General features: G+C 36.6%; 1 protein-coding gene across 1 annotated transcript in view; it reads right to left on the minus strand.

Annotated features, from left to right (window-relative positions):
- Positions 1 to 5,324: 5,324 nt before the first annotated feature.
- NUP58 (nucleoporin 58) overlaps positions 5,325 to 14,677 on the minus strand; it is a gene marked incomplete at its 3' end in the record, with an annotated part of 35,989 nt that continues 26,636 nt past the window's right edge. The window contains exons 14-16 of the mRNA XM_082014377.1: positions 13,971 to 14,069; positions 10,921 to 11,016; positions 5,325 to 5,494 (exon numbers count right to left, since the gene is read on the minus strand). Of these exons, the coding sequence (XP_081870503.1) occupies positions 5,325 to 5,494; positions 10,921 to 11,016; positions 13,971 to 14,069 (365 nt within the window). The remainder of the gene's footprint in view (positions 5,495 to 10,920; positions 11,017 to 13,970; positions 14,070 to 14,677) is intronic.

Raw genomic sequence — 14,677 nt, forward strand, 5'->3', positions numbered from 1 at the left:
CGAAATCCTACTACCTTAAAAAAAAGTATAAGAAAATGTGAATGACCTGGAAAGAAAAGGTGACGTACCATATGGCAACTATGGCTGCAAGGGCTTTGTAGTGGCAGCATGAAACTGGCAGCCTCCTGCTACCCGGCGAAAGCAGCATTCTCCAACAGAGGTGTTGGAATCCTGACAGGAATCCCTTCTTTTTTTTTAAAATTATTTTTTAATTCCTTTGGTTATGGAGTTAATTTATAATTTTTTCCCCCATGAGTAAAAAATGTCACCCACCTAGAAAATTAAACTGCTGCCATCACTTATTTCTACTTACTAACCAGAACATACAAGCAATACAAAAAAAATCACATTACAAATTCAGTTGATCTGGGACTACAAAAATACCAGCATATAAATATTCAACACTGAGTTGAGAAGAAATGATGCCAAGCAGAATTGAAGCAAGCTGTCCTGTTCACAGCAGGAAGCCTTGTGCTCTACATCCCCTTATCTCTCCCCCGCCTCACCACCTCCATCCTTGTCCTGGTTTCGTCTGGGACAGAGTTAACTCTCTTGCTACTAGCTGGTACAGTGCCGTTTTGGATTTGGGATGAAAATAACGTTGGTAACTGATGTTTTCAGTTGTTGATAAGCAGCCAAGGACGGTTCAGCTTCTCACGCTGGCCTGCCAGGTTTTGGTGGAATTGGCCGGGGAGGCACCACGGCTCGGGAACTGGCTGGGCATCAGTCAGCGGGTGGTGAGCGATTGTGCTGTGCATCACTTGTGTTGTATATGATCATTATTGTTTTTTTGAATTTTTTTTTCTGTCCTATTAAAGTGTCTTTATCTCAACCCACAACTTTGGTGTTGTGTTTTTTTTTTTTTATTCTCTCCCCCATCCCACTGGAGGATGGGGGATGAGCAAACGGCTACTTGCTGGGTTAAACCACAACAGTCCTTTTTGGCACCCTTTGGGTTGAGATAATGACAGATTGGACCAGAGCATGTTAAAACAAATTCATTATAAGCATTCATTTTACCAGTTTAATCATTGCTAGTCAGAATCTTGTGGTACTTGCTCAAAGTTGTTGTGCTGCTTCTCAGAGTTGTTTTCATATTTATGAAACACTGGCCATGAGACTAATTTGGTATCTGTATTCAGCATGGCCGTCACCTTCAGGAGCTACCTATCAGAAACTATTAATAATTACACTTTTTACCTTTTCTCCTCAGAGAGCCAGTGTATGGAGGAGACACCTTCCTTCATCTTCCCTTTCTTCTCCAGGTTAGTTACAATAACTCTTGGGAATTTTGAATACCCTTGGGATGCTCAAACCAGCATGTGTTTCTGGTCTTGTACTTGTTTAAGGTTAAAGAACCGTTTAACAATACCAGCCAGACATCTGCCCCGAGGCAGGATAGTCACGGGTGGCATGACATGGGAGAATATGCACAGGTATCTAGAGAAGTTCTCACCTCCAATGGTCTGGAACTCTACTCGAGAACAACTACAGAACCCTAATGAAGTGATAGAATGTCTGAAAAAAAAAAAAATGCTGTGGCTATTCCAGAGAGGCACAACTTACCACGCTGTGCTGGGCCCTGGCCAATCTACCAAGCATTGCTTGGTATTATGCCGCACCCTCAGGGAGAAGAGAGGGGAAAACACACCAACAGGCATTGCAGCTACTCCAAACCCCACAACAGGCACTGTGGCTGCTCCAACCCCCCAAACAGGCACATTATTTTCATCCCACATCCAAAACACAGCACTATACCAGCTCCTAGGAAGAAAATTAACTCTATCCCAGCCAAAACCAGGATGATCCTCCATTTAAGCAACCTGCCTGTCTGGTTGGGTGGGAGACTGTGTGTTACAGCTGGGTTGCAGCTCCACGGGCACTGGGGCAGCGGGTAACCCCAGCCTCCCAGAGCAGTGTCGCTCCCCTCCCCAAGCCCAGCTGCTGATTTTCATGAGAAATTGTACAAATCCACTACTGTCATGCTTTAACCGTCCATCAGTGGCTGGAAATGCCAGCCACAGTGTCGAGAGGTACTTAATGAGACTGATGAGGGAAACAGCCTGACAGCACAATCCCAGCAATTAGTCCAAAACCTATATAATTTGCTGGAAATTTTTGTGCGTAGCCAGTTCTTTGTTGGTATAAACTTGAATAAGAATTTTGGGGAAACAAACTTTTATAGAGCATAAGACATTTATGTTCTACAGTACAGATGAATTTTTCTATGCAGTTACCCTTAATTTCTCACCAAGAACCTACAAGGTGCTTTCTTCATATCTTCTGCTGAGACATTCCAGGTATTAGAACCAGTAACAGGCAAGAGCCTGTTTATTGGATTATTTCTGGATTTTTTTTTTTTTCCTGGATTATTTCTACTATTAACATGAGTATAGGACTGGGGAAAAAAAAGCAAAGAATTACCACTGATGTCAAAAAGGGAACAAAAGGCCACTAAATCTCTATTCCTGAATTTTATTTTCATTTAAAAAAATGATGCTGTAAAAGCAATCAAGGTTCAAAATGCAGTTATGGTATGAGTATGTAGGTGGAAGGGGTATAGCTGGATTTGGATTTCAGAGGCCTGTGGTGAGGAAGATGCACAAATTCTACCAAACTCCACCTTATTTCAACCCCCTCCTTCCCCGTCTGCGAGAAAGCAATATCTAGCTGGCCAACTTGTCAGGACAGAGACAAATCCTTCATATGTGACTTCAGCCTTCCTCCAGCATATATTTTTCTTTCTTTAACAGAGAAAATAATCTAGACTTGATTTAGTTTCATGGTGCTTAAGTACAGGTCAGCTTCTAAATATGCCCTGTAGAAGCCACACTTTGAACGTATTTGTAGTTTGCACTCTAATTATATTACATATCTTTAAATTGGAAAAAAAAAAATTGAAGCTGTGTATACAATGATGATCCCTGAAAATCATGGCTAAATTCAACCACCCAAGTAATATTCTGGAAACATAATTATTTCAAATCCTATTTTGACTTTAGTTTGTACTCCAGCATGTCATTATTCTATTACATAATCACTTTTTCACTTAGGCTAAATTAAAGACATAACAATTGCCTTAATGTGAAATGTGAAAAGAAACAGACCACAGGTACCCAGGAGGCTCAGACTTCTTTCGAATTTACAAAGCCATACCTAGTGCTGTGTTCCATTACAGCACGATCCAGGTTTTACTGTGAAGAGATTCTAGACAAACCCACAACACAATACCATCCTTCACCCCCCTCCTTTCAATCCAGAGATCAAGGCAGCCCCAACTTCAGCAAGAACAATTTTGCACCATATAAATTCTAGGAAAAACAATTCTACATGTTAGCTGATGACGTTTTTGTTTCTCCTGTAACACAGGAGAACAGCAGGAAATGATCTTTCCAATAGGCAAATATGTATTACAAGGATCACAGCATTATTGTTTTATTGTTTGCACAATGGTAAGTTGCACATATGGACAAACAGTACACATTTAAAATTATTTTCACAAATTAATACATTACAAGAGAGTCCAGTGGTTTAACATATTAACTATTAAAAAAAGCAATAACAAAGGAGTACAAACATTACGGTTTTGACTGCAGCCCAATAAAAGTTTAAAAAAAGTCGAAATAAAAATAAACTGTAAGCTTTATTTTTCCAAGACATAAAAAAACACATTATATCCCTTCCTAAGAGACTGCTCACAAAGATGCAATAACATACAGGTACAAAAGTAAAGAATTCTGTGCTCAGTTTCCCTTAATTTTATCAGATCAAGTGACTAACTGAACATTTGTCAAAGAGCAATCACTGCTGAATGCAGACATCATTTCCCAAACATACAAAATGGTAATAACACTTTAACAATAGAAAGCAAATGACCTGGTACTAGAAAAATCTTATGCACTGTAACTGTTTTAGGAAAAAAAGGTGCTTTTGTGAAAATGATTGTGAATATTCATTTGATGCATGTTATATACAAAACATCATCTACATAAAAAGCAACTCAGCTCCAAGGTTCCATGTTCACACTTCAGCCTGTATCTTTACTTGCAAAGATTAAATTGATCTATTATTTCCTCCTTAAGATGTTTTCCCAGATATTTCTAGTGCACACCAAATTGGAGATGCAGCAGAAGCTATGATTTTGTAATATGTGAGATTCATAAACTACTGTTGCAATAGCTTTACCCTTCAAATTACATCATTTTCCTCCTCCATTCTTTAGCAGCAACTTATCGTACTATACCTCGTATTGAAAGCAGATATGCAACTGCTTTTAAGTCAATGCTAGTAGCCCTGACAAGAAGCTAGTGAATCAACTCTGTTTTCTAACAGCTAATTTGGGTTTTCATTAGAATAGCATATCCTATCTCCCCCAATTGCAGGGAAAAGCTCATCCAGCCCGACCACTCTCTGCTTGCACACAGACCTTGTGGCACCCTGAGCTTTCAGCTGAAATCCTGCAACGCTCTACTGTTCAGCTCAGAAGAAAAAACAAAACCAAACACTTTGGGAACATTACCTATGAAATGTCTGTGTCAAAATCTCAGATTCTTCTTTAGAGTTGGCTGCTAAATGGGTCAAGAAAAGGTTTAAAAAAATACAGCTACTATTCACTATATACCAAACTTTATGAAATAGTAAACATTGTATTTCAGCTGGTCTTAAACAACAAAATACAGGCAGCAATGATGACATAGCCGGGGACCCACTATTTGAAACTCCTAAGGAACATCAAGATATGGGTCCACAGGGCAACATGGAGAAACAGAACACACAAAGAAAGGGAGACCTGGCTATGGGGCAAGGTTTGCACATCTGTATTTTATACATGTATATACACATACATACACACAGGCGTGTGCACTGTACTGTATATATTTACATCCATATACACAAAAACACCCTGAAGTAGATTTAAAGGCCATATCCAGGAACTGAAGATATGAACTCTAGCATTTGTACTAGAATATATTTTATCTGTACAAAAAAACAAATATGCATATATTCATATGGTATAAAGCTTATTAACAAAAAATAGTCTGCTACTAACATTAGGTTAAATAGATGGTTTTACAAGATTCTTTAATAATAATGCAGTATAGAACATTTCTAAAACTAGGGCCAAAAATAAAAATACATAAATGGGTTTCTATTCACAAGAAAATAGCTGTTCAATATGATTTCATTTTGTATTTCAGACTAGGGAAAAGTAGCAAAATTTTTATAAATCTCCTGGGATGCAATTTAATTAATGCATCAATCTAGAAAAATAGACTTTTCAGATGAACAAAGTTGGTTCACTTCCCCTTTGCTAAAAGGGGTGTCTATCTTTTCCCTCGCTTGTTTCCAGCTGGAGGTTTCTTCAGCTGAAGAAGTTGCCCTCCTGTCCCAAAGCCTGCAGATGCAGGATTAGACACCCCGAACGTCAGGCCAGCTGATGCTGTGATGCCGGGATTGCTGAAGTTAAACCCAGATGTAGTCGAGCTGCCAAAGCCTTATGAGGGAGGGAAAGATATTTTAAAACAGAAGTTATATCAGGATTGCAAGTTTGTTCTTGGAGTTATGAACACCAGCCACTTCATTACCAATATTTGTAATACTTTATACTAACACGGATCTACAACAGTATGCCACATTGCTAACACACTTGGACCTGCTATAACAACTTGGATCTGCTATAACAACTTGGATATTAGAGCACTAACACAGTCTACCTCAGTGATTGTAAACAATCATAACTCACAAGTCTATTATACCATTATCCATACAACAGTAGCACCCAGAAGTCCCACTGAACTTGTAGAATAGAGGAAGCAGAACTCCTCAAGTTGTTGGTCTAAATACATAATGATGCATAGGGTGGAAGGGAAGGCAGAAGTACAAGCGGACCATAGCCCGCTCACTTCACTCACAACAGGTAAACGGCAAAGCTGGAGTCAGAGCTCCCAGACTTGTGCCCTACTGACTAGGATACCTTTGCCTGCCTTTATAATGTACGTGGCACAGACCACGCCTTAAGTGAGAGGCAGAAAAGGCTCAAAATCCTTGCCAAATTCTTGGTATTTAAGAACACCCTTTATGACTTAAACCAAAAAGCAGCACCGAAAACAAAGCTTTGGAAAAAATTAATGACTAGGTGAGCAAACTGTGCTATTTTAACTCCTCCACTCTCTTCTGTCAAGATAAACAAATTGAACACTTGGTTCAGCTATAAAATAAGATCAGTTGACGAAAATCTGCCTACAGTTTTCAGCAACAGCAATACCAACTAATTTTATGTGTTGGTTTTTTGTGAATTTATATTAGTTATGCACAACCAACTTGGATAATAATCAAAACTACTACAGAATGTTAGAAATCTCAAATATGAGTTAACAAGAACTCTGCTTTTTGTCCTCTCAAGAAACTGAATAAGGTAACCAATCATACAAAATAACAAGTATCACATGAGCAAGTTAAAATCTTAACAAATAGTTTCATAGAAGTTGAATATGGAAACTTGTAAACAATTAAAATATTAAGAAAAAATGGGACTGGTTCACAATCAAAAAAGGGTATCTTCTTAATACACATTACTTAATATAGTTTTGTTAGTTCTCTAGTAGACAGTTAAAGCAATCCTTTGGTCACATCTGTATCTTCAACTTAATGCCTAATTATTTTTAAAGCACAAAAACTCAACTGGTTGTCTCGTCAGAATCTCAAAGTGGCTCTCACAAGCCTGATGTCTTCTGTTCTCTCACTTGTTACTGATGCTTTGCATGAAGAACTACTTCAAAACATAGCATGAAACTGTTCCTCCTGCAGTGTCCGGACCTGGGTTACACACCACATCATCTTGTCAAGAAAATCCCCCATTATCCACATTCCAGTAACTAGTAATTGCAGTCCTTCAACACGCAGTTGCCTGTGCAGAACTCACTGTCAATATAATGTGTGCAGATCTGGAGTGTGACTAATGATATTGTTCATTTGGGTCTTGTCTAAATTTTCTGGACTAATTTGTCTCTCATCCTAGGATGTAAGGGGTGAAGTTGATGCAACTATTCCTCCATTTTCCTGCTAATTCTGAATCCCAAATAAGATTTTTTTTTTTAGAATAATAAACTTGTTCTTTATCAGGGAGTCTCACAAATGAAAAAAATCTCTAATAACAAAAACTGTTCTTGGTAAGTTGCCTTTTTACTTCAAGTATGTACCCGAGATAACAAGTAAGCACTTGCCTCCTATAGAAAATACCATGAATGCCACTCCTAATAAAGCTGTATGTGATCTATCATGTCAGGAGTTCAGTAGGCAAGGGTAAAGTGTTCATGAATTACCTCCACCTAGCTGCTTTTAGATATAGGGATTAGTTTGAAGCATGCAGGGAAGGCAGCCTGAGCTTTATTTCAGTAATGTTAGAATAAGAAAGAGATGCATCAACTGTGTGATAGAAGATTGAAAACATGTTTGTTAATTTAGATATAACTCCGAAAGTAATAGCTGTTACATTAGAAGTGCCATTTAGGGCAGCCATGGAAGTGTAGAAAGGCAGAAGGGAAATTCAGCTAAATGGTTTTGTCCTGGCACGGCAGCATAACAAGGCCATGGTATTAAGTTATTTTCTTAAAAGTAAACCAAACCCTAAAGCAGAATACTCAAATGAAAAAATCTTCAGGAAAAAAAAACGTTGAACAAGATATACATTCAGTCTTATTCCTGTTGCAAGGAAAGAGAATCAGTCATGGAACCAGCTCAGTTCTAGAGGGAAGAGTCACAAAGTCTTGAACCACAGTTACAATGTGATTGATGATTTCTTTGTTGAAATTAGTATTACTTATGTGTAAACAATTATTTTCAGAACATAAGCGACAACCTGCCCTTCGAGGGCATAGAATTAGCATCTCCCTGAAGGACCTTAGAGTACACTTATTCATTGGGTTTTGCATCCCTGCTTCAGTCAGCCCTTTAGACAGGTAAGCCAAACACAAGGTACACACCTCCCCATAACAGTATTTTTTTAATTTTAGCACTACAGGGATAAACAGCAGTCCAGCAGATCTCAAAGACAATCTATTCCTCATCCCCCACACCACAATGGGTGCTCTAGATCAAAAAGGATTTCCAGCACAGCTTTGACTGATTTACTATAGCCTCTGTATCTAAAAGCTGCTCATAGTTACACATGGATTATATTCAGATCCATTTTTCAGCAGTATGAGTATTTCCAGCCAAAACCCCACTTTGATTATCTCTTATCCCTTGTACTGAAGCTGCTATTCTTCAATAAAAATAGTTCTCCAACACAAATTCTCAACTCAGCTCTTCAAAGCGTATTTAGCACATCAGTTTCCACAAAACCAGCGTATGTGTACAGGCCCCCCCCGCCCTTAACATTATATCATTCAGTGGTGATTTTTTTCCCTTTTCCCATCACTTTGGGAGTCTTAATGCTCTTTATGACATCCCACTCACATCAGCCTTTTCAGTTGCCATCAAATGAATAACAGTAGGAATTAATTGGAACTTGGAGTCAGCTTCCCAGTGTCTTGTTCCATCTTGCAATTGTGTGCACTAAAGGAATTGAGAGAAGACCACAGTTGCTCTGCTTTTCATCTACTGACACAGTGGACACAATGACTCCTCCTCAACTAAGCCCAATTTACTATTAGAAGATGCTCAAGTACTTTCATAAGACTCAATTTTCTCTTCAAACATACCAGCTGAAATCGAGAAGACATTTTCAAACCTTTTAAAGCAATTAAATCTAACTCATAACTTACAAAGATTTGACAAAGGCAATTTGGGGATCTATAATTTTCATTCTAAAATAAGAACAAACTGATGGAAAACATATGGAGGGGACTTGGGGCATTATCTAAGCAGCCTAGAAGGACAGGGTGACTGAACATTTCATAGACATTAGTTTGGGAAAATACTTAACCACTCACATCTAAACACAAGTAGTAACAACAGTATATCCCATAACCCATATTCACTCAATTTTCCTAGCTTTTTCAAAAGAAGAAGATTCAGAAACAAGATACAACTATCATACGGTAATATAAACCAGAATATTGTTTCAGGATCCTCAAAATGTTATTTACGAAACAGGACACATTGAAATAAATAAAAAAAAAATATAACCTGGCTAGCCTCAGGCATCATCCAAACCCATTTATACACCCTCAATGAAATTAAATTGAAGATCATACACAATCCAGAAGCTATACAACATAAGATTTTGTATATAAGTTAATGTGCTTCTGGTTACCAAAGTTTTATGGAGCTTTCTATTCTAGATCAAGCTTTCATGACCACTTTATTTTATAAGAACAAAATTACAGGAATTACATTTAATCTTTTATATGACTGGTTACCACCTTCTATAACTAAGACTCTTGAGATAACTGAAAACAATCTTCATTTTATTGGGTCCAACTTCCTCACTGCTGAAGAGAGACTGGGGGCACTGCCACCATGACAAAGCCTGGTTTGAAGAACACAGTGAAATGACATCTAAATTGTCTCTGCACACCACCAACTAAGACGGACTTGCTATTTACTTTGGTTTGATATCTCATTAGTGGTGGATAACTGACCCACACAACTAGTTTTCTAATTATATTTTTTAATGTACTAAAACCTAATTTACATATTTTGTAACTTAGCAGCTTGAAATGCTGCAATACTACTTATATAAATATTAATAATAGGCAATTTAATATAGGCTTAGGAAAAATAAACTACAAGATAAAAATGTCAGCAGTGTTAAGTTTTCCACTTGCTTCTGTTATTAAAAACTAACTAAACAAAAGAAGGTTGGTGCTTAAACAATGCATATTGCAAAATCAGAGATGTTCTATTAAAAACTTACTGGCGTGTTACACAGCCAGCTTAGTGAGCTATTTCCTCCTTGCAGTACAAAGTTTAAGGTACTTTACAGGCCTAATTTGACAGCATAACCCATCACTAACCAAGGAAAAGGCAAAACAAAACACACAGTAACTAACTAGACACTGGTCCAAGCTAATATATTGGGCACTTACTAATACATACCAACCACTTGCTATGTTTTCATTAATAGCAGTTAAAGGAACATTTTGCTTTTAAAAACGAAACACGCTACCAAAAGCCAGTCCCAGCAGACATAATACTTCTTCAATCTGTCATTGAAGAAAGACTGTAAGACATACTATAGTAAGCTATTTGCCTCAGAAACAAACTCCTATTTAAAAATTAAAGAGATGCAAGCTATAGAAGCGAACAAGATTTCAGACATCTGAGTTATGAAGCAATTGCCTCCCTATTTTCATTTTCTCACCACCAACAAAATTAAACCAAAAAAAGTGAAATGAGTACCGAGTAGTGCAATTGACACAGAAATATTTTCAAAGTAGTTAACACAATGAATTATGGATATATACAGAGAAAGAATAATTATAACTTACCATTCAAATACAAAGGATAAGAGATAAAACAGTTTTAGGGAAGCCTTCTGGGCTTCTAAAAAATAACTTTAACTTTACTTGTAAACACAGAAGTCAAATTACTGGTATATTTGTCACAAATTTATAGACTAATTTCAATAGCTCAGGAACTGCATAGCCTATGCATTCAAGTAGTAACTGCATTTCTGTGCCTCAGACTGCATCTGATCCAATCTGATACATCTGATCTCCTGCTTCCCACTCCTAATTAGACAAGACACCAAACACAAAACATTAACACTCACTAAATACCGTCTACCTAGGAGACCTTTAACAGAACCTAAGAACTTCTCAGAAATGTGTATTTAGCAAGTATTTATTTTAATGGTTATATACACATGCAACTTTAAGCATATATGTTTCAGTAGCTTACTTAGACTGAGTGCAGCAGTTTGATTATAATACTTTGGCTTTAAGATAAACTTGAATTCAAGAGAAACAAACCAACCTGCACTTAGACTTCCTGATGGCTTACTTGTAGTTCCAAACCCAAATGATGATGCTCCTGTGGCACTACTTCCAAAGGCAGAGCTACTTCCAAATCCTAGTAGAATAATAGTAAAGACATACAACAAAAAAATTACAGACACAGCAATTAAAGACACATAGGTTTTGGGTGGGGTATTGTAAAACCAAACATAATTCTAAGCATTATTTGGTAAACAAACATTCCTAGGATTATTGCCTCAGGAGGACTTTATTCGCAACACAACATTGCATTAAGAAAACAGCGCAAACAGGAAAGCATTGGAGAAAAAAATACTTCCTTCAAAATGCAAAACTGAGTAAAGGAAAAGCTGTAAGACCAGCTGAAGTAAACTACTAGAGTTTATGAAATTTCTATTGAATTATTGCTAAATTGGCAAGAAAATGGTAATTAAATGGGCCAAAACTAAGAAAATTCAGACACAAGCTATATGACTTCTATTACAGAAAGCCATAGTCTTCATCCACAATTCTAAAAGAAAAATTCTCTACACTTAAAACAGAATAAACATTTTATGGAGTTTACATTTGGCGTATTTTAGAGTGTCGTTCCCCCCTGCTCCCCCCCCGTTATTTGGCATCAGCTTTATCTAGGAAACCACAAAATAGGTTAAATACAGAATAGAAACAGAACTTCACAATACTTAATGGGATAAATCATCATACAAAGGGCAGCCATAAACATATAGCTGTAATAAAACTCATTCTGTTAATTTTGTAATTTACATTTATAATTTCATAATATAAATATTTCAAGATTTCAAACTGTGCTGTTAATATCAGATCACTTACAAAGGAAAAGTAAGTCAATATCTGCAGTTGGAGATAAAGGCCAGACAAAAGGAACAGTAAGAGAAATATATTCTCTGATTTTGGCTGTCTCAAGAGGTTTTCAAAAAGAGAACAGTATTTGTATTTGAGGAACTTATGCCCCCACCTTAATTTTCAAGTGTCAGGGAAAATACTTGTATTTTACTGCAAATTGAGTCTTTACCATTCCTTTACAGGAATGATTCTTAGATTTTAAAACTAGTAAGGATCGAACATACTATCTGAAGCAGTGTTGTCTAGTCTTCTGCAATTTTTAAGTAAGTTTTAAGGGTATATAATATATATATTAGGCAAGTATCATTTGAATGCAAGCCAGTTTATTTAAAATATACACTCTCTTGTCCTATCTAGTTTGAAATTAATTACTAATGGTCAAGCAAGGTGTCTGCAAATGTTTAATGAAGCATAGGAGCTATACGCTACATATCTTATATACATAAATGCAAAAGCCTCTATGTTTATCACTGACAAAATTCACTGAATGTTTATCATGGAAAGAAAGCAAGTTTCCCCAATTAAAATGATGTTTCAAAAGTATACATTAAAAATTGTCCTGTTCAAAAAACTCCCTAAGATTTAAAAAAAAAAACTTAAGTATTCATATTCCACTAATTAGTTTCCAAGAGCACATCTGCAGGATATTTTGCATGTATTCCTTTATTCTTCTACACTTGCTTCTATCAGATAGTCTTGATTTGTCAAAAGATGAAAATTTCACAAATTAATACAAATAGATGAAATACAAGCAAATGCCTTCCTAAGCAGAGAACTAGCGGAAAAAGAATACAAGTTAGGCCTCTAAAACAAAACTGTTGTGCATCAACTTAAAAGAAAATGTCCTCTAATTTACATTGGCAAGATTAGTGAACATATATAAGCAATCTTTAGTCTTTAGTTGGATTTAGTCCAACCAATCTTTCTCTTTGGTTGAAAAGGAAAAATTATGGTGGTTTTCCGCCCCCCCCAAGGCATTTAAAACATTGTGGGAACAACCTGGTAATTTAGAAGTACTTTCCTCTTAGTCCACTATTCTTTGTTATTTTCCCTGTTTAGGTGTATAGACTTAAAATCTGATGTGAAAGGACATTGGCAGATTTAAAGATAATTTCAGCATGATCATTTAAGGCACAACTGATGTAACATTCAAGTTACATCATCTTTCCAATACCGAGTGATGCTTAATTATTTTAAATACAGTACAACACCGATTCAGAGGTTCAGCTCAAAGAGGCAAAACGTAGGGATGCAGGCTGAGGCTGCAGAGAAGAGAGCACTTAACGAGAAAAAACACAACACACTGTCTGTGCTCAGCAGATGTAACAGTTTTCTTTGCAGGTATCATACAAAAGCTTCAGAGGACACTAAAGTCTTTTGACTTGCACTGTAGGAACCCCTGACCTTTATAGACAGAAAATTTACATGCAGATTAGATTCTACTAATCACTTAGATGCTACTTGCAGTTCTACCACTGAGAATTCATTACATTTAAATGAAAAGGTCTACATGAATTTTGTAATTTTATTAGCACCTACTCTTTCAGTTATGTGTCCCCTTGGAATATATTCCCCACCAGCACTATTAACACTTTGGTAAGTATTTTTCCCCTCACTTTCAAATGTTGCTTTTTCAGCTTGAGGAGGGTTTCGGTTTTTTTTTTCCCACAGACAAAAGCTAAAGCTCAGACAGACTGACAGCTAAAGCAAGTAAGTTGCAGCAAGCAGGATCCCAGAACTGTAGTATTTTTTTAGCATTTATTCTTATCTTAATCCAAGCAGAAATGAGTTCCTGTATTTAACAGTTGTACATACAGGTGAAAAACTTCTATGGATTCACTACAGCATGATCCAATGTCTCAGGTGCCTATCTTCCATATATGTAAAATTAAGTCAAGTTGTTATAAAACGATGTCCTTGATGTACTTCCCTAGCTCTAAGAACAGAACTTCTATGTGATTACTTCATCCCATTCATCCTGAGATTTCACGACAATGGCTTATTAGCCTTAGTACTAGCCTTAGCAATCCCTTCTGCAAGGCATGAAAAAGTTTGGAAAGCACAGACTGCCAAATTGTAAGGTCCTTCCCTGAAACAGATCATCCTCTTAGTGGAGTTAAAGGTTTGCAAGAGATTCAGATGTGCGGTATAATAATTCAATGAAAGATTAGAAAAGTTAAAGTGTACCTCCAAGGCTTGAAGAACCTAAGCCACTTGATTGCAAGCCAGTGCCAATACCTGAGCCGAATGGCGTTCCAAAACTAACTCCCAGAGATGGCTGTGGCCCTGGTATAAAAAAAAATGAGAACAAACTTGCCTTACTCTTTCACAGTAAAGAGGTCCTTTATTTATGCAAGTATTTGATAATGTGAACATCATTGCTTTCAACAAATCCTACTAAGATCCCAAACAAAATTCCTCACTTAACTGTCTGCCTCTACGTCCACGTGGTAAAAATCTAAGAAAACACTGATTGTAGTAAGGTGAAACTAGTCCAAGCTAAATAACATGATAACATAATTTAGTACTTTTAAAAGTTATCCATTCTCACCTTAAACTTTAAAACTTTAACCAAAACCTTGAGAGAACTCATAGGTAACAACATTTTGCCACCCATCTTAATGGAATCAGTATAAGGGAAAACCTTCAAATTAAAAACATAGGAACTGACACTAATGTAACTAAAACTATACTGCCAAGTTAATTTATTTAATAAATAGGAATCTTCAAGACTACTCAAGTATTCTGTCCAAATTTAAATAGAACACTAAGATAAAAAACAAGACAATGACTTTATTTTATTAAATTTATTGTTCATTTTTAAGCAAGTCAATTACACAGTAACATGACAATTCAATTCTTTTCCACACAAGTGATAACTGGAGTTCTGTTAA

Source organism: Phaethon aethereus (genome assembly GCF_964289735.1).
Source record: "Phaethon aethereus genome assembly, chromosome: 1".
NCBI classification, from domain to species: Eukaryota; Metazoa; Chordata; class Aves; order Phaethontiformes; family Phaethontidae; genus Phaethon; species Phaethon aethereus.